The sequence below is a fragment of the Lontra canadensis genome, unplaced genomic scaffold (assembly GCF_010015895.1).
Source record: "Lontra canadensis isolate GAN:19392208 unplaced genomic scaffold, GSC_riverotter_1.0 scaffold15, whole genome shotgun sequence".
NCBI classification, from domain to species: domain Eukaryota; kingdom Metazoa; phylum Chordata; class Mammalia; order Carnivora; family Mustelidae; genus Lontra; species Lontra canadensis.
This window is the reverse complement of record NW_022631009.1, coordinates 19,433,344-19,454,339: the sequence shown is the minus strand read 5'-3', so window position 1 is coordinate 19,454,339 and position 20,996 is coordinate 19,433,344. Positions and strand designations below refer to the sequence as shown.

Here is a 20,996-nt window from a genome sequence, read left to right as displayed (position 1 = left end):
GGCTCCCAGGATGTCACGAGGCATAGCTGCTTTAGAAAAATCAAAAGCAATTATGATGACACCATTATTTATCGGAAGAACTCCTAAGAACATTCTGCATCAATTTTTTTAAAAGGATGATTGCTTCTCACACATTCACACATCCTAAGCTCCCAGGACAGTCTCTGCCCTGAGCCTTGCAGAGTCTAGTTAGGCAAATATGTACGTGGGCAGTATTTTCAAGGCTGGGTGAGAAGGACCATAATGGGTATAAACGAAATACCACAGGAGCAGAGAGGAAGGGAAACATTTTCTTTCAAGGGGAGCTGAGAAGAGTTTCCCCAAAAGAGGCCACAATGATGGCTGTGACTCCCTGGGGCCAACTTCTTGGTACCTCTGTGTGGATTCATCAAACAATGAGAATATTGATAGTAATGGCACAGATGGTTATACCACCGGCAACCATCTTTTGAAGACTTTGCCAGGCAAAGATCTACAATTTGGATAACAGTCTATTCAAGCTGAGAGAGAACTTCAATCTCATCGCTTAACGGGGGACGTTGTTAAGCGATGAGATTGGATCAGGATCAGAAGAATGAAGGTGGTGGGTCCTCAATCATACCGGAGAGAGAGCCCACAGCACAGCAAGGGACAGAATGCATCTTCGAGACTGAATTCAGTGTGCTTTCCGTGAAGCCATTTTTCCCCCCAACTATAAGCAGAGGAAATACAGAGCATTTCTCTCTGGTTTACAACTCCTTGATGAAGACAGATAAAATTCCTCTAATGACGTTGGTAGCCTCTGCTTTTCCCCATAATGTATCCTGGAAACCAGGCCAGAAAGACTGTTTCCCACCAGAACAACAGCGGAACTGGGTGATGCTTTCTCCACCAAGGATGTGGTATCAAACAGACCAGACACAACTCATAACGCACAATAATAGCAAGGTTACAACAGCAGTGAGCCTCGGAAGACATTTAAAATGGTAAATTATGTTCCAAAGCACACCATGTGGGTTTAATTACATGGATCAAAGTATGATCAGAAATGAACTCAAAACTGTATTCTAGCCATTAAACTACAGTAGTAAACATTAAATATTCAATAAGTGATATTTTGATTTGCCTCCTTAGAATTTAGAAGAGCTTCGTGAAGATGATTTATTAGATTGCCTTGGTCTCCTACGAAGTCACCTAAGAGAGGCCCCTGGGTGGCTCAGTCCATTAAGTGTCTCACTCTTGGTTTTGGCTCAGGTCATGATCCCAGGGTCCTGGATCGAGCCCCGCATCAGGATCCCTGCTCAATGGAGAGCCTGCTTCTCTCTCTCTTTCCTGCTCGCTATCTCTGTCTTTCTCTCCCAAATAAACAAATAAAATCTAAAAAAAAAAAAAAGTCACATAAGAAGGTCACCCCTTATCAACACTCTAGCCTCTGGGCTCCGTGTGTCTGCTAGGTCCTACACCCAGGTGCTCCATCCTGTGATGGAAAAGCCAAGGTCCCTGCATGAGGCTGGTGGTCTAGTGGGGGAAACAGAGATGTCAGTGATGCTTTACTTTGTCAGATTGTAGGCACCATGGATTCTGGTACCATGTTTTTGTGAGACAGTAAGTAAAAACACTGCCGGTTAAATGGTGGCATGCCTTGTGACTTTGGGGCCCGGTGCATGGGCCCATCATGCCGACCTTCCCCAGCTTCTTTCTTCTGAGGCATTTGGTGATTCTCCTGCCTTCTGCTTCCCTGCTTGGCCTATACTAGGCAGTCCTTTCGCATACAGCTCAGTAAAACTCCCAGAAGTTTCCTCTCCCTGGGCACATAAAGCACCTAGTGGTTGCTTTACAAGATAATATGGAAGTGTGGTCATTTCTTCAAAGAAGAGCTTCTGCTTTATAAATATAAAAGGGAAATCTGCCACTCTGTCTTTGCCTTTTTGTAAACTGTTTGTTTATCCATTGATTCATTGATTTATTTAGAATGAGAGTGAAGGGGGGTGGGGGGCGGGGAGGCAGAGAGAGAGAATCTCCAGCAGACTCCCTGTTGAGTGTGGGGCCTGATGTGGGGTCAATCTCATGAGATGAAACCAAGGGTTGAACGCTTAACTGACTGAGCCACCAGGCACCCTGTCTTTGCCTTTCTGTGCAAGTGGTAACTCCCATTCCATGGAGAAACATCGTGTCTGTAGTGACAGGGGGCTGGTGAGGCAGGAGAACAAAGGTGGGGCTGGGGAGGTAACTGGAGACCTATCACAGAGGCAGCATCCCCTGACCATCCCTCTGCTTAGCAGAACCTTCACCACCCGGCTTGGGAAAGGAAAGGAGGCCAAACTCCAAACGCACTTTCTGGGGCAGGGCGTGGGGGGGGGGGCGCGGCTTAGGGCATTGGGGTAGGCAGCACCAACAACATAGTTTGAAAGGGCCTAATGCAAAATGAAAATGTGGGGTCTGTTGTTCCAAAATTAAGCATTTCAAGATGGCGACAGCAGAATCTTAAACAAGTGTGGGGCCCTTCTGAGCATGAGGCCCAGTGCTGCTTCACAGGCTACACATCTCTGAAGTGGGCCATGTGGGTAGGTACGATGCTTGTCGCCTCAGGGAAAAAGAAGAGGATGTTAAAATGAGATTTGGGGACTACATGTAGCTTTAGATTATCAGGGACATCATTTCTAGGCTCATGTAAATTGGTCCAGATGATGGAGTGTTGGCTGGGAAACTCAGAGAGATTGTTAAAATGGAGGTAGAACTTTTCTTCTCTCTAAATTCTGCTTCCTTAAATTTTTTTAAATTTTAAATTAAATATATATATATATATATTTATTTATTTATAATGTATCATTTTAACCATTTTTAAAAAGGTTTATTTGTTTATTTTAGAGAGAGAGAGAGAAAGTGTGTCCGCGCGTGCATGCGCAGGGGAGGGGCAGAGGAAGAAGGAGGTTCTCTGCTGAGCAGGAAGCCCTATGTGGAAAGCCTGACGTGGGGCTCAATGTGGGGCTCGATCCTGAGACTCCAGGAGCATGACCTGAGCCGAAGGCAGAGCTGAACTGACTGAGCCACCCGGGGACCCCACTTCTTAACCATTTTTAAGTGTACAATTCAGGGGCACTAAAAACATTCATAAGGTCGTGAAACTATCAACACTCTCTTACACCTACTTTTTTAGCAGCCCCAGCAAAAATTCTGTCCCCGTTAAACAGTAACTCCCTGCCCCTTCGCCCCTAATAACTTCCATTGTACTTTCTGTCTCTGTGCATTTGTCTCTCCTAGCTTGGGAGGTAGAATTCTTAACTATTACCCATTTTTTTCTAATGGTTTCAATCCCAAATGGTGAAGACCATCTGGTGTTTTGCGAGTCCTCGGTCCCCCTCACCTGCATGTACAACAACTGGAGCGCCGCCGGGCAGTCCGTCAGCATGGAGTCCAGGGACGGGTCCGTGTACCTGTGTGGTTCAGCAGCATTAAGGTCATTCAGACGCCATGGCCGGTGGGCACACCTGGGAGCCAGTGCTCTCTGCGGTGGTGGCCCCCTACACTTGAAACTGAGCCCCCCCTTACTAACACCCCTCTCCTCGCCAAGCTTTTAGTTTGTCCCTCCAGCTCTCTGTCCCCGACTTTCTTTACACTCTGCGCTCTTGCCTGGTGGACCCTGAGAGGAAAGATGCCAAACGCTAAAGCTGATGGAAAATGGCCCACAACCCGTTTGCACTCGGGTGTGACTGTGCAGGCCCTCTCCCCACCCCACAGTAGAGCGTCTTCATCAGCCCCATACCCACATCTGTATCACTGCCCCACGCCCAGGCCACTCGAGCTGCTTCCTTTGTCAGGCCGCCTGCCTCAGCCCGGCCCCTCTGGGTCAGGCTCTACATTCTAACCTGAGGGCTCTTTCCTGAGTAACCTTTGGACTCTCGGTCCCAGGAGTTAGATCATTCATCCTGCTCCTCTCCATGGTGCCCGTCATGTGACACCTAGCTTTAATTCCAGCTCCATCTATGACCCACCTACCTCCCTCACACTCTACATTCCAACCATGTGTTCTCGCCTCTGCCTGCAAGACCAATGGCCTCCCCAGCCTCCAGCCCTGACTCGCCTGCCTCTTCCTGCATCCTCTGGTCCCCACTCCCCAAGGCTTCCACTCCATCCTTTAGCACCCTAAATTCCTCCTGACCACTGCTCTCCTCACATGGACCCTGACACCAGGTAGGTCGGGGCTGCATCCTATTTGGAGTTGCCCCTCTGGACCTTTGCAGAGTGCCTTGCAAATGGCGGTGCTCCATGTCTGTCTAACGGATCCAGATTCACCAGGATAAACTGAAATCCTAGCTCCTGTATAAGCACAGGAGCTGCTAAGAATGGATAGAAATGGTCAGGAAAGGACCCACAGCAGCTGGTCTAAACCAATCTGAAGGCAGACGTCAGCAGAATCACTGCACTTAGGAATGAATGGTTAACAAACCAATGGGATTGGCATGGACTAGGAAAGGACAAAAATGTGACTTGAAGATCACCTTCCTGCTGGGGGGTGGGGAGAGGCACCAGAAGCACTCCGTTATATTCTATTTAGCTGACTTGCCCCGCAGCACACGCACCCTCTTCTCTGTGGCAGAGAAGATCTGTTGCGTCAGAACTAGAGAGCCCCTAGACCCATCCCACACTGGGGCTCTGAGAGGTCAGGGCAGGCTCCCTCTGGTCTGCAAGGAACCGTATCATAATCGGAGAGATGCCACCAGAGAATTCACAGAGAGCGAAAAATCCCCCAGAGGCTGGCAAGGCTTCATTGTGATGTTTCACCTGCCAGGAATCCCACAGCTTATGGCAGCCAAGCCAGCCTCCCAGCTCCCACTCAGTTAGACTTTTCCTAGAAAGAGGACAAAGCTCCTTCAGGATCGTACTCCAGGCTCTCCCCCTCATATGACGTGACCCTCAGCTCTAACAACTGGAGTGAGACCTCCCTTCTTCCCAGTTCCCATAGGCAAAGGCAATCTGCCTGGATCTGAGAGGATGACACATGAATGACATCTTCTCTTGCACTGATGATCTAGAATATACCTGTTTAATGAAGACATAGGCAAAGCCCAATTTCTAATTAAGGCTTCAAGATGAGGGACAGAATCCTCATGACTTTGATGTCAAGTTCTCTGGAGAGCCCATGAGCGAAGCAGTCTGAGCCCCAGGGATTTCTGTTGTTACTGTTATTACTATTATCATTATTATCCTCAATATAACAGCAACAAACAAGACCAAAACTTATTGAGCATGTGGAATGATTTTATTTAACCCTCATACTAAATGTATGGGGTAGACTCTTATTATCATTCCCATTTTACAGATAAAGAAACTGAGGCTTAGTGAGCTTGAGTAACTTGGCTAAGGTTATTCAACTCAAACCCAAGAGGGTTGGGATTTAGATTCACATACTCTGACCCCAGGAACAGTCATGCTCAGCCTCGCTTGTCATACTAAACAGCTTCCAGAAACACTTAGATGGAACTGCTCAAGGTTTTTCCTTTTCCCCTTCTCAGGGTTCCATGCCACAGATTTTGACAGTTTTTCAGAATACTTCGAATAGCAGTATATGAACTTTTAGCCTTGCCCAGAACATCCTTCCAAAATTCAAAACCACAGACTGGAGCTCTAAGCGAGGCATCACGAGGTCAAGATCACTACTATTCCTAGATTACAAAATGCCTTTCTTTAAAACTTCTGTGATCAGATGACAAAATAGCTGGGCTGGGAGACAGTGAGCCAAAGAAGCCATCCAGTACAGCCATGGTAATAAACATTGCAGACTACACATTACGGGATATACAGGGGGATGCTTCTTATTTATTTATTTTTTTAAGATGTATTTATTTGAGAGAGAGAGAGCATGAGAGAGAATAGGGGGAGGAGCAGAGGGAAAGAATCCCAAACGGATTCCCCACTGAGCATGGAGCTCGACACGGGGCTCAATCTCACAGCCCTGACACCCATGACCTGAGCTGAAATCAAGAGTCAGATGTTCAGTCTACTCAGGCCCCAGGCATCCTGGGGTACTTCTTGTTATTTTCTATTTGTTCACTCTCCCTAGGGCTTCCTGTTTCTGGGGGTAAGGGTAATATTTTCTCAAAAGTGTTGAATCAGTCTAGGGGTATGGCTGGCCCTGGCTTATATGCATTTGTTGTTGGAATCCTCTAGGAACGTAAGCGGAATAATACTTTAGAGTTCAAATTCACGGCAAGTTGGCTGAGTCCACCCTTTGCCCTCAGGGAATACCACGGTTCAACAGATGAATCATACCTGCTTGGAATCATCAACCAATTCCTTCAATTAATCCAGCTGATAATCCATTCCAAAGCAAGTCCACGATCTGCAGTCCCTCAGCATTCCTGCTTCCATCCCCACCCCAATAGCACTGGCTTTTCAAGCTTTGCGTTCATGGCCACCATCTCCAGGACAAGAACCCTCAAGTACTTAGGGGAGACCAGTGAAAGTCATCCTGAACATCTTACTGTTCAGGACAAATATTCTGGTTCTCTCTCCACTCAGTCTTCTTTATTGTTCTCCTCTCAACTGTCCCCACGTTCCTGGTCCCTCTCTAGCTGTTAGGTTGGGAGCTGACAGGGTGAGACCAACAAATTCTCAACAGGAATCCAAAACATCCTCAAAATACCTCCGGTCACCATAAATGCTTACCACTTCCTCAGTCCGACCTTGCAGTTTTCCGCTTCAGCGCTTCGAAGACTCACATAAGGGAGCTCGAAGTCCACCAACTTTTTCATGACTAGAGAAAGGGGAAAGAGAGTCCTACTGGTTGAAACAGCACATAGAGTTTACATACCGAGGCTTTTGAAATGAGAAAATCAAGCATTACATTGGAAAGAATATAATCACAACAATAATATTCCCTTGCGTTTGTACACAATTTTTAAGTTTCTGAAATTCCCTTAAAAAATAAGTAGCATTTGATCCTCATAAAATATCAACACCTTTAGTAGAGGGTATTTTACCCTGGGATACTGAAGAAGAACCTGAGGTTCAGAGAGGTCTGGTGCCTTTGCCAGCCCACGGCAGATCTCAGTGGCCAAGTCGTAACCCAAACCCCTTAATTCCAACTCAAAACCACCTCTCTGTAGCTTCTTGGGAATTTATGGAAACTGCCTTCAGATAATCAATACTATTTCACAAGTAAATAACTTGTCCTATCTTAGACATACACTGTAGAGAAATCCGTAAGCCATGTGAATCATACCACCATCTTTCACTAACTCATTACATGAGTTTTAGGAATCTGACAACTTATCGATAGCATCCACGTTTTATAGCCAACATTCCCGAACCAGGAGAAGTGATGGTGTGATGGGGTGTCCTGACACCTGGAGTCTAGCTGTCCATTTTGAGGTTATAGGGTGGTTGGTGGTCAGCAGCCAGGGTGCGAGGGTCATGGTGAGACGGGCCCTGGGCCTGGGGCCAGGGCAGGCACGTGATGCAGTGCAGTTGCTGGAAGGACCTGACATCTTGCTACTGTCTCTGCACCCCATGCCACCTCTGCTCAGCCCCAGCTTACCCTGAACACAGACACAACTTTCCATCCCCCACTTTTGCTCCAGGGGTTGGGACAGTAGTAGGGCCCATGCACTGCCCTCACTCAGCTATATCTCCTGCATCCTGTGGGCTGGGCACCCACCCACACCAACCCTCCCCGGCTCCTGGCTGCCCTGCATTCCTTCTCTCCTTACCAGACTGTTTGCCCTCTTTGCAAAACTGAATGAGAAAGAGGCCGAAGTAGCCCAAGAGCTCCTGACTCAGTCCAATTCTGTGTGACACCACCTGTAACCAAAGACAAGAAAAGTTAGGAACGTCCGCCATGCTTACGGTGATGGGCAGAATTTGAAAACTGCCTGTAAATGTCGATAAAAAGGGGCTTTGATGGGCTGCTGACATTAAAAGGAATCTTTTCTGAATCTGAAAGTGATCATACTAATTTTAGAAAATTAAGAAATTAAACAAATTAGAGTGAAGAAAATAAAAATCAGCTCCAGCACAATGGACACGAGCCAACCTCTGCCAAGGCTGGTTGTCCCATCTCGGACACAGATGTGTCTCCCAGAGGCTTTGGTCTTTATTTTTTATTTTTTTTTATTTTCTTTTTTTTATTTTTTTTTAAAGATTTTATTTATTTATTTGTCAGAGAGAGAGAGGGAGAGAGAGCGAGCACAGGCAGACAGAATGGCAAGCAGAGGCAGAGGGAGAAGCAGGCTCCCTGATGAGCAAGGAGGCCGATGTGGGACTCGATCCTAGGACGCTGGGATCATGACCTGAGCCGAAGGCAGCTGCTTAACCAACTGAGCCACCCAGGCGTCCCAAGGCTTTGGTCTTTACAGTCCACTGGAGGGCAGCAGCCATTCTCCATGTCCGTCTGTCCTTCTGCAGTCAGCCGCTGGGGCCCCCACACCAGCTGACCTTCCTATGGGCTGGTTTATCTGATACACGGAAAAGGGACATGCCCTGCCACTTGGCCGTCCAAGCTACGGGCCATCTTTGACTCCCTGGGCCTGCTTCTGTCTGATATCTCCAGTGATGGTCAAGTCTAATTTGTCTGACGTTCGCTCAGTGAACCTCAGATCCCAGGCACAGGCTGCTTTCATTTCATGTTCCTCCCTGGCTTTTCTGTCAAACGGCTTTCCTTTTAATGGTTTCATTTTTGCCAGTGGCTTATGAGGCTGGAAGCTCACTGCGTCTTACACTGACTCACCTTCCCTCGGCGGGAATGTCCATGTTACCACAGACTCTCCCTTCTTCAACCACCCAGACCCTCCCTCTTGAAGCCTGGGCCCCGAGTGATTTCTTTGCTTGCACCCCCTAAAGGCACCTCTGGGACCCTCAAGTGTTCAACTTTACTGCCGTATGTGTGAGCTGATGCTTTAAGCATGGCTCCAAGGGGACAGCTGTACAAATATGAGGCTCAAAGGGGTCCTTTTCCTATCAGGGATCTGTAAGTTACCACAGGAGACCATCTTATTAGGTGGGTGAAATGAGGGGGTGTTCTCAGCAGAGCTTTGAAAATAAAGGGGAGCCTGGGAACTTTTCACACGTTCAGTCAAGGCTTGTCCCCATTCGCCTTCTATTTACCTCACCCATCCCCATGCCAGGGCAAAAACCCCAAATCAAACCCAGCGCTCCTGGGTGCACAGGGGTGAGTGTGTGCTGGGTTGTAACAGGCTGCAAGGACATCTTTTCCTAGAGTGTGACCCACGTCCGTTTAGATTAGACTCCTCTCTTCTCTGACTCACTCAGTGAAAACAGCAAGCTCTCATGCCAGGACAGATAAAGGAGTTGGGGGGAGAGAATGGAGAAGTCTTTTGTAATTTATAAAGACATAAACCCACATACCTTCTTTTGAGAGGAGTAAACGTCGACAAAAAGAGACCCAGTATTTTCTTCTTAGCAAATGTTAAGGACACTTCAAAACACAACCACCACCAGTAAAACCAAATTAGCGCAAATGGTTAAAAACCAAACAATCTGAGGGGTTTGAAGCAGCGGGGGGGTGGGAAGTTGTGGGAACAAGGTGGTAGGTATTAGAGAGGGCACGGATTGCATGGAGCACTGGGTGTGGTGCAAAAACAATGAATACTGTTATGCTGAAAAGAAATTAAAAACAAACAAACAAACAAAAAACTCAAACGGAGATTTTAGCTTGTTGCTGGTTCTTTAAGGAGGCCAGCAGGATGGTGGTGAGGTGCAGAGTGGGGGCCGTATGCTTGAGGAGATATAAACAATGGTTTTCAGTTACAAAATTGAACTTACATTTCTATGCAAGCTGGAGAGGTTCCCAGCTACTGGAGAATTCACCTGTCTGCCTGGCCGAGGGCTCATTTTACTTTTAATAGAAACTGGCTTGGAGGGCGGAACCTCCAGGTGAACTTCCCTGATGTTAATGTTGTCAGTGTCAGGGGTGTGAATTTCTCAGGAGTCAGTGAGATTGGAAGAGGGAAAGTATATTTTTCTGAGACAACAAATGCACCTCCTTAAATCTATCCTATTAGTTACAAGGGGAACTGGGCAAAACAGATGGGATTGCTGAACCTTAGGCTTACTACCCTACTCAATAGTGACTCAACACTCCCTCCAATAATTGTTATTATCAATAATAATACCCATACTGAGAAATAACCATAACCACCACTGTTGATGGAACATGGGCTATTTCTATAATTACTTGGACATGGTCTTGAAAGGTTAAGACACTTACCCAGACCCACACAGTTATGACGTGGCAGTGCCATCATTTGAATCCAGCTCTTGCCCTGACCCCAGGGAAGTAGAGACCCCAATCTCCCACCAGCAGCCAACTTTAGCGGCACACACGTCTCATCAGCCCAGTGAGCCCAGGATGTAACAAACATGTCAATAATGAAGCTGTCAGGCAAGGCAGGGGCTCTCCAGTTTTCCATGTGCCCCCCCCCGGCCCAGAATTATCTCACATCCCTCACTGGCACCCCTGCGTTATAGGCCTGGACCTGGAGGCATCTGGGTCTGTGGCCTCTGCCCTATTACTGTCCTTCTCCTTCACTGATGTGTCAGACTCCTGCTCTGCAGGTCCTCTGGGGGACAATTTAGGGAAGAGTGTTTTTGTATTTGAGAAGTTTTTTTGTTTTACTTTTTTTTTTTTTTATAAATCCCCTCAGGCATTAAGTGTCCAGGGCCTCTGATGTTTTTTAGAAAGGTCATACTGGAGGTCAGTATAGAAGACTGGCGAGACTGCAAGCCAGGACTACTTTTGGGGCTGCTATAGAAACCTAGCTGAGAAATAAAGACTCAAAATGAGGGTGTGAGGGTGGAGAGGAGAAAATAGAGATGGGAATTGTTAGGAGAGAGACTTAGGACACGAGGTCAGTAGGATTTGGGGGGGCGGGGGTTGGTTAAGGAGGGGGACCCTGGGGTAACTTCTTCATGGAGGGCCTCAGCGATGAGGTGGCTGCTGATCCCATTTCAACAGGACAACGGTACAGGAGCCAAGAAAAGGTGGTGTGCAGTGACTGTCGTAGGAAGGAAGGTCCAAAACAATCACTTTGGGGCAGAGCCACGACCCTAGAGAAAGGACATTTCCTAGTCTGGGGACAAAACTGCTCTTTGGAGACCAAGAAGGCATGGGCCCGCTTCAATCCCCAGGCTAGAAAGAGGAGCCATGATGCAGGGAGAGGCCGTCCACCCACACCACGGTCTCAGGTAAAAGTGGGCCTGAGAGTTGGGAACCCAACAGGGAGGAATTGTTTCCTGCCCAGAAGGTATCAGGTACCACCTCCCTAGCACAAGAATATTCTGTCCTTGGAAGACCCTAGAAACTTCCTGACCTCCACCTGGTTATAACTTTATATTTCCCTCATATACTTCTCTGGAAGATTAGAACTAAAACCCTCCAGAGGAAAAGGACCTGGGAACAGTGTGTGGATGTGAGAAGCCAGTGTCTTCTTGGCACCCAGGGGAGGGAGGAAAAGCCCCAGGGACAGAGCTGGTAATGGCTGCCATCTAAGGACAGGGAGGGTAGTCTCTGGGTCTTGTCCTCTCTGTGAAGAGTCAGACTCTTCACAGAACCAACTAGAATTCAGGTCTGGCCCACTGGACCCAGAGTTAGACCTGCTAGGTTGTTGGTTTCAGGGGTTTTCCCTGTGGGGGAGGAAGGACAACTCTAAGCCTTTCAGCATTCCTCTGTCACTCTCTAACAGGACCTGTCACCAGCCTACCTGGGTACTGCCTGTTTCAGCCTCCTCTGGGTTCCACTCCCTTTCCTGCTCCCAACTATGAGGCATCCCATAATAAAGCACTTGGCACATTTCCAGGGTACAACCTTGGCTGAGTCCCAGGTGACTGACAGCAGCCTTGGGGAGGGTCTAAAAGATGTCTGGGAAGTTGATGTCTACAAGGAGAGTAAAACCAAAGACGCTCAGGAGGATTGGCTGTAGCTCAGATTCCTTGGTCCGTCTCCCAGAAAATCCCAGCGTCTCAACAGATACGTCATCCAGAATAAAAAGACAGGCAGGAAGCTTCTGGAAGGTAACTTTATCCTAGTCCCTGCCTTCAAACAGAATGATTCCTAAATTTGGTTCTGGAGTTTCGACAAAGTTTACCTCCAGGACTCTTTCAGCGGTATCTGATGTTAGAATTTCGACTGGAATATTCCTTCCATCTGGCAGAAATATATCCAGAGAGGCTGTCTTGGTAGTGATGCTAAATGTGTCCTGCAAGCAAAAGAAAAGAACAGTGAGCCCTCACAGTGCCCTTCAATGGGGCACACAGAGCAGGGACAGTCAGTGACTTCCTCTACCTGGGCCCTCAGGGCATACGGCATCCAGAGACACACAGAGCTGACTGCACAGATTTCGTGGATGCAGTCCTGAGGGGCAGGGTGGGGTGAGGCAGCGTGTGGAGAGGCTGAGACAAAGCAATGACATGCAGCTTGAATAATTTCCAAATAAACAATAAAGCATCCATTTTAAAGGCAAAAAGAAAAGCTATCCATGCGACCCCGAGGCATCTCAGATTTTAATTCTCACTTTGACTATTTCCCTGCCTCCCTAAAAGTCCATCATCTGCAATAATTTATGATTTTGCTATAGCAAAAGTCTGAAGTGTGCAAACCATGAGGCCTGAATGAGGAAGCATGTCACTATCCGGGGAGCGAGTGTCCAGTCCTGCTTTGCTCGTACTTACCCATTCTGCAAGGGGCTGCGTGTGCACTAGAGGTGACCGCAAACCTGGGGGCCTGTGAAGTTCTTGGGTGAAATGGTCTAAAATGTCAAGGACAGGCTAGAGACCCTGGGAAGGCCTTCAGAGTTCGGGAAAGTGTGAAGCTGTAACTGGTGCTCAGTTACCACAGGGAGGGGGCCCCCAGGAGGAGGCATGGGCAGTGCTGCCCAGCTGAGCCTCCAGGGCAGCTAGGTCTGGGGGAAAGCTGTTTTTAGCCCCTGCCAAGTGGGATGCTGTCAGTCCACAGGGCTGCCTCATCTCTTGGAGGCTGATTCAGGTCACAGCCTTTCTGATCCCAGGATCTACGAGAGGATTAAACCCTAATGCACCAACGCATCCACTGTAGGCAATGAGTTCGCTTCTCTCCTCGGCATCTAGAATAACAGTGGTTATGTATCACCCTGGGAAGAACCGAGAAAAACCACGGTCTGTGTTCTAAGCTTACTACATAAGCTAGAATATCAGTAATACAGGGGTGCCTAGACAATGTGCACCCAGCCCAGGTTACTGCCTTGCTGGTATCAGGCTGGGGGAGGGAAGAACCAAATGACCAGTCCTAAGATAGTTCGGAGATCAGAGTTGCACTCAGGTGAGCTGACCAACTGGGACCTTTCCCTTCAACAGGCAACGCTTCCCCTTTCCTTTCCAACAACTCAACTGTATTACCCAGGTGCCTCAAAAGGCCGATACATTAATGACAGGTTTACTTTTCCTAATTTTATTATCAAAGGGTAAGCTTTGACTTTAAATTTTAACTACCCTCTCCCCACCATGTACTTACAATTACTAAGTTTCTATGGGCTCCCTCAAAATAACTGTTGCAAATAGTCTCTTTCTAGGTACATCTTTGCCTAGATGTTGGCTCAAGTGTTGGGGCCTATAATCACAGAGATCTCTTACCTCAGGGGAAAAACACTCAAAATGAATGAAAAAATGCCATTGCTTTTTGGTAAGATTCTGAAAGAAATCCTAGCATTAACTTATCTTATAAATTGGCAACTCCCAACTCAAACCAAATTGCAGACTGGTAAGAGAGCTATATTACATGAACAGCTAAAATGATATAAAGACATACCTTTATTAAATTCTTCTGCAAAAGTGAGAAAGCAGGTTGGATTGGCAGAGTGGGTCAGATTATAAAGGGCCCTGAAATCAGACGCTTGAGGATTTTATTAAAAACGCAAAAGAAAGCAGAAGGCTGGAAACAGTTATGGAAAGACCTGCCTGGTTGTGTGGTGAAAATGAGTGGGAAGAGAGAGAGGGGGGTGGGGGAAACTCAGAGGTCAGCTGCAGCAATCCCCTTGGAGGTTCCAAGGGACTGGGCTGGACCATGTGAGGAAATGGGTTCCAAGCCCAGCTCCTGCGCTCACCACATGGGACCTTGTGCCAACCTGGAGAGGTTACTTGCCCTCTGTATTCCTCATTCCTTCAGCTCTAAAATAAGGATGGTAATAGTGCCCACCTCATAGGGCTGTGGTCAAGATTCAAGGAAGCAAGGTGTGGAACTGGGAACAGTACTCACAGCAAATGCCCAGCCGGGTTATACAGTAGCATTATTGCTAGTGGAAGCAAAGAGGAGGAAGTCATGTCCCTTTCATTAGAATGAGCGTCAACAGGTAAGAAATAAAGGATTCAAGAAAAGAGTCAGGAAGATATTTTTAACATTCCTATCCAGTCAAGTTCTGAGTTGTGCGTATTTTACATCTTACACTCTTAGCTCTTGAATCCATCCACTTTTCCTCTCTGCCACCAGCACCTTAGACCCAACTGACATCTCCTCCCCCAGACTCCTGCAATGGCCTACTGGCTTCCAGTCTTTTAATTAATTTATTTTTTAAATTTATGCGAGAGAGAAAGAGAGAGTGAGCACATGAGTGACAGGGGTGGGGCGTGCAGAGAGAGAAGGAGAAGCAGGCTCCCCCATGCTCAACACAGGGCTTGACCCCGGGACCCCAGGATCAGGACTCAAGCCAAAGGCAGACTCTTAACTTCCTGAGCCACCCATGTGCCGCCTGGTTTCCATTCTCCTCCACTACAAAGCACTCTCCACAGACCAGCCACAGAAATATTTTAAAAACACAAATGTAAAAATGTTCTCCCCTTGCTTAAACCCCTCCAATGTCCTTACTTTGCTCATGAAAGGCAGCTATGCTCACCACACTATACAATCTACGCTGGCCTTAATAATGCTCACAGGATGCTACAAGGAAAAACAGTTTTTCTCTACTCACCCCACTTCTGACACTACCTACCCGGAGTTAGCGCAGACCTCACAGGTTAAGCCCTCAGTCCCACAAGATAACCCTTCCCCAATTTCAGATCCCAGTCACAAGTCCAGGCCTCCCACACTTCTGACCAACTGGCTAGAAATCAGGGGTTCCCACAACACCTTCCTCAAGATTGGTAATTTTCAAGAAATGCTCACAGAACTCAGGAAAGTTATTTTTACCCACCATCACCCACTTATTATGAAGGACACAACCCGGGAGCAGCCAAATGGAAAAGATGCATTAGGCCACGAGTCGTGGAAAGGGACACACAGCTTCCACACGCTCTCTGGGCACACCACCCCGCCAGCGTCTTGGCATGTTCACCAACTCCAAAGCTCTTTGAACTCCATGGTTCGGGGACTCTTATGGAGGTCTTATCACACAGGCATGTGATAAACATTCTCAAGAGGAAGTAAAGAAATAGTCACTTCTCAGATCCCCCAAGCAAAGCCAGAATGAACTAGACTTCCCAGGTCAGTAGGTTGCCCCTAACTTTCCAGGCGCACAAAAGCTACTCCAAACACCTTCTCAGTCTTCTTTTTCTCAAACGTGTTGTTCACATCAGACCATAGAATACTACAATTTAAGAATCAAGAACATTAAAAAAGTCTTTGGTCTAAAGACTTTGATTTCGCCTTTTCAAAAATCCCTTTATCTCCAAGGCGATCACAGGGGAAAAACATAGAGCGTGGTAAATGAAGGGAGTCTAGAGACACAAAACAAAAGGGATGTGATTAGGGGCAGGGCTGGGTGGGCTACCATCACTCTAGAAATTTCTCATAACATCCATGGAGCAGGGCCTCTGGGTCTAGGCTCCTTGGGTTCAGATCCCAGCTCTTTCATGTATGAGATATGTGCCCTTGGACAAGTTACTTCACCCGAAAAAGAGATCCTAATGGCGCCTCCTTCAACAAGTTGTGCAGGATAAAGGAGAGAATGCACATAAAGCATGAGGCCTCACCCAGGTTAAATCACCCCACAGCAGGAAACCCCTCTTGTTTTTGCAACTTGCATATGATCATCCTTGATAAAGGGTTTCCTCAGGAGGGCGGGCGGGAAACTTGCACGCATTCAGGTTTCTCATGTCCTGTGTTCTTGCCCAGAGAGAAGACGCTCTTGTACTGCTCAGCCCAGAGAGCCCAGCCTGGGAGCCTGTGATTATCTGGCATTAATCACTTGTTGAGTGCAGGCTAAGCACTTATCAGAAGAGGTGCAAATATGCAGGTCTGTAGAATATTGAGCTGGGCAAAACCGCCCAATCCCTGTTCCTCAGTCTCCTTTCACAGTCTGGCAAATCCACGTATCACCACTGCTCATTCCGGTTCTCCCGGCTCCCATGCGCCCTGTATTAAGCAATCTGTCTGCGAGCTCGGTGGGCCGACCTCTTCTGCATTCACTGCATCTATTTACTGCCAGTAAATCGCTCTGGCCCTGCAAGGTGGTCGGGGAAGGGATTCCTGGAAGTTGGAGTAGACTCACCCCCATTGCTAAGTGTCTACTGCTTCCCTTTTACTAATATCAGTCCTAAGGCTTCCAGAAGGCCAGACACTATGTGTTTTGTCCCTAACAGGAAGAAAAAAGCTAAAGTATAATCTGATACCCCTGCCCACCCCAGAAATCTCCAATACCAGCTTTGTTGTCACTTCCTTTAGAAAGTCCCCCAGACACACACTCATCCTAGGGCAGTGTCTCCTGGCCCTTTTCTCACGGGTCACAGCAGGTGCTCCTGCATCCACAGTGAGCGGTCCCGGCTCAACAGCGTGTGCTCCTGCATCATGGTGCGCGCTCCTGTCTCACGGTGCGTGGTCCCGTCTCAGCGCGTGCTTCTGCGTAAAGGTGCACAGTCCTGTCCCACAGCACAGGCTCCTGCATCACTGTGTGCAGTCCTGTCTCGCGATGTGCGCTCCTGTATCACGGTGCGCAGTCCCGTCTCAGTGCGTGCTTCTGCGTAACAGTGCGCAGTCCCATCTCAGTGCGTGCTCATGCATCATGGTGCACGGTCCTGTCTCACAGTGTGCGCTGCTGTATCATGGTGCGTGGTCCCGTCTCAATGTGTGCTTCTGCGTCACGGTGCATGGCTCCATCTCATAGCACAGGCTCCTGCATCACCGTGCACGGTCGGCAGGGTCCCGTCTCATGGTGTGCGCTCCTGTAGCATGGTGCGTGGTCCCATCTCATAGTATTCATTACACTTAGTGCCTTGCCCAGTGACTTTTTCTGTCTCTCCAAGACGACAGTAAACTCGGTGAGCTGGACTGGGTGCTATTTATTGGGGTCTCCCCCACCTCTAGAGCAGTGCTGGCTCTCGGCGCGCATTCACTACTCACTAGGTATTTGCTCAATGTGTGAATGATAAAGGACAGCATAAGGCAGGACAGGGATGCAGGGGAGTCGGAACCACCTTCCTGATTTAAACTCCTTTTTCAAAATCATCAAGCTTCTTTATAAACATCTGTCCTGCTCTCCTTTTGGAGACAGAAAACAACCGGAAGGAAGATCCTCCTGGGAGAAGTTGAAAATTGTCTGGAGCCTGAACCACTACTGGGTTTTCAAAGGGGGTGCCCAGTGCAGTTGAAATCAGACCTGGTTGGGGAGGAGAGAAGCCGAAGTGTGGAGGTGCCAGGGAACTCAAGTCACAGGGAAGCCGGCTGCAAGGAGTTAATCCCTAGGGACTAGCGTGTCTGGGAATATAACTGTAGGCCAACTGGACACTACCTAGTGGCAGGGGAGGCCAAAAAAAGAAAATGTACAGACACACTATCTTTGCAGAAAGCAATCTCTCAGCATGGTTGGGAAGAGAAGAAAAGACCAGTGTTAACGGTAACAAGTACTTCATAAGTGTTAGTTTGCCAGATGATATTTAAGGGCTTTAAGAGATACTAAAGGCTTACTCAATCCTCAAAACATCCCTGTGAGGCAGGAGTGATTCCCCTGTTTTACAGCTGGGGGACTGAGATACAAAGAGGCTGGGTACATTGCCCCCCAGGCCATACAAATGGAAAGCTGGGCAGCCAAAATTGAAACCTGGGTCATCACACTCCTGACCTTGCACTCTTAAACACTGAGCCAATCCTAAAACTACTTAGTCAATGAGAGGGTTTATTTTATTTTATTTTTTTTAAAGATTTTATCTATTTATTTGAAAGGGAGAGAGAGAGCATGAGCAGTCAGGGGAGCGGAAGGCAGAGAGAGAAGCAGGCTGCTCACCAAGCAGAGAGCCCGACATGGGGCTCGATCCCAGGACCTTGGGATCATGACCCGAGCTGAAGGCAGATGCCCAACCGACTGAGCCACCCTGGCACCCAAAAAGAGGGTTTAAAATGCTAGATCTTGATGTGTGGAACTGTGGTTATGGATTCACTGCTAGATACACTGCTTGGCCCTCGGGGCAGAATGTTAGAGAAAGTGCTCAGAAACAAGAGTTAAGATCCAGAAGTACAGTGGACAGATTCAAATGACTCAACCCCAGCTCCTCGCCAACACTGAGTGTCAGCTGACTCATGAAGCACAGACCCTTCCAAAGCTGAGTGACTGCCGGAGAAGAAATAGCCAGAGCCCTCGGCAAAACTCCTGCAGGGAAGGAGGAGGAATCGTGACCAACTTAGGGTAAAAACTATATTCTCCATACCATGCCACTAAGGAGATGCCAATGATAGATGTATTAATAAAAATAGAGCTTCTCTGAACTAAGACCTCAAAGAAGAGATGAAGGCCTCAAAAAAGAGGTACAATAACAAAAAGGTTGAAAAGCTGGCCACGTTGATGGAAGACATTGAGGAGAAAAATAAAGCCATTACAAAAGTGGAAATCTCATCAGAGGAAGCAAGGTAAGGTAAAATACTAACAGAACTAAAACCAGGCAAAAATCTTTCAGAGTATCAGAAGAAAAGACACTCCAATCTCCAAGACACTGATACCCCATGAATGGCTTTTAAAAAGTGCTAAATGGAAAAGTCACAATGTACATAAAAGATGATAAAACTGAGGCCACTGTACCTCTGGGGACTGGTGTAGAAGGATTTGCAAGATGAGAATTAAAAAAAAAGTTTCAGTAAGTGTGTAGAATATGTGCTTATTTGTAAAACAGAAAGGATATGCATAGATATGAATGCATGTGGATGCACAGAAATGTGTAGAAAGAACACACATTAAACGGGAAACAACTGGGGCACCTGTGCGACTCAGTCAGTTAAGCGTCTGCCTTCAGCTCAGGTCACTATCCCAGGGTCCTGGGATCAAGTCTCTCAAAAAGCTCCCTGCTCAGCAGGGAGTCTGCTTCTCCCTCTCCCTCTGCCCTTCCCCCCAACTCATGCTTGCTCCCGCTCATGCGCTCGCGCGCTCTCTCTCTCTCTCTCTATATATATATATATTCAAATAAATAAAATCTTAAAATAAATAAAAAATAAAAAAATAAACTGGAAACCACTGCCTCTGAAGAGGGTTGCTGGAGGTTGGTGGTGGGATCATACGCCCTTCTGTGCTGTTTGAATTTTATAACCATCAACACCTCAACAACAAACTCAAAGAAAAAGAAAATACGTATTTTTTAAGCCATCAAATATAGGTGAAAATATGAATGGTGACACAATGGGAGACTCCAGGGTCATTTCTCATGTTGAATGGACCAGTTACTATACCAACATGGTTGACCCACTGAATAAATGAAATTTGCTTCCATTTTTTACAAACCCATCAAAGTATCATTCCTCCCCTAGCTAGGGATCCAGTTCAAAAAATCATGTTATTCTTATGACTTCAATCTTCACAAAGCTTTCCATTCAGTCAAGAACATACTCGTAGGCATAAAAATGTTCCCCCATGTACAACGAGAATGAGCAGTGTGCTAACCAAGCCTACTGGGCAAACGTCCAGCCTCTACAGGCAAGTGGCCAGTGGTTCTGTAGACCAACAAAGGAAAGGGAGTTGCTCTGCCATTCTGTTCACAATGAATTTTCTCTGTGATCCATTTTCAACAAAGTCAGGAGCAGAGACTATACAAGGAACAGTTGGTCCAGCTCCTACTATTGTCTCGATGTCTTCACTATGGCACACTGGATCCCTGCTACAGAAGGAAGGTCCCCGAATTGTTGTGGCGCCCTTAATAATAAAAGGTTCTCTTCCCCATGGTCAGTTTTGAGATGTACGATACTTAGTCTACAGGATTAAAAAGTATCTGCTTAATTAAGTTCAAAGGTCAAGTGACATGCTTACTTTCCTTCTAGAATCTAAACCTCCCCCACCAAAAAAAAAGCTAAAATAGGAACCATTCTCCAATTACTCCAAATGAATTTATTTTATCCATTGTGGGGTCTATGGACAGAAACACTCACATGGTAATTAAGAGACATGTTCAGCAGCAAAATAATGACCTTGGTAAAGAAGAGCATGCTTACCAGCTGTACGAATTTTAGAAAGTCAATGAAAATGTCACTTCTCAACATGTTTGGGTCCACAGTTACTGAAAAATATGGATGGTGAGTCAGATTAGCATGGGGCTGAGTTGACTTCTCTGTTAAATTGCTCTGTCCTCTAGGGAGCCCTGAAGGCCCTCCCGGTGCACCTCTGCCTCCTCGGGCAACCGAGCTAAGACCTGTCAAATACATGCATATCCACAAAGCTTGCCTCCTCCAGGCAGCCTCGACAGCAACACAAACCCATTATATCCATTCCAGGAGTCCCACTTTATTCCCATATCCCTGTATTACTCACTATACAGCTTGCTGCCCTGCCGGGGTGAGGATGAAATTAATGGGAAAAGGCAAAAAGATCTTAAAACTTGGATCTGGACTCCTACTTCAGCAAGACATTTCTCAATTTGAAAATTTGAAATCAACCAAGAAACCCTGATTCCGAGTACCTCGCTTATGGATAGGCGCTCTCAAGAGATTATCCCCAGAGAAGTGATTAGAAGACTGTCCAAGAGATTTCAAGGTTTCTATTCTTCTATACCTGTAAGAGTATTCACCTTCATAGTTTTTAAAGCTCAGATACCAATATTCGGGTGCTGTGGTCAAAGCAGAGGGGCAG

At 47.1% G+C, this 20,996-nt stretch overlaps 1 protein-coding gene across 1 annotated transcript in view; it reads right to left on the bottom strand.

Moving 5' to 3' along the window:
- SNX31 (sorting nexin 31) overlaps nucleotides 1-20,996 on the bottom strand; it is a 58,514-nt gene that overhangs the window by 24,411 nt on the left and 13,107 nt on the right. Inside the window, exons 4-8 of the mRNA XM_032858746.1 lie at nucleotides 20,363-20,427; nucleotides 12,081-12,191; nucleotides 7,689-7,779; nucleotides 6,646-6,733; nucleotides 3,344-3,413 (exon numbers count right to left, since the gene is read on the bottom strand). Of these exons, the coding sequence (XP_032714637.1) occupies nucleotides 3,344-3,413; nucleotides 6,646-6,733; nucleotides 7,689-7,779; nucleotides 12,081-12,191; nucleotides 20,363-20,427 (425 nt within the window). The remainder of the gene's footprint in view (nucleotides 1-3,343; nucleotides 3,414-6,645; nucleotides 6,734-7,688; nucleotides 7,780-12,080; nucleotides 12,192-20,362; nucleotides 20,428-20,996) is intronic.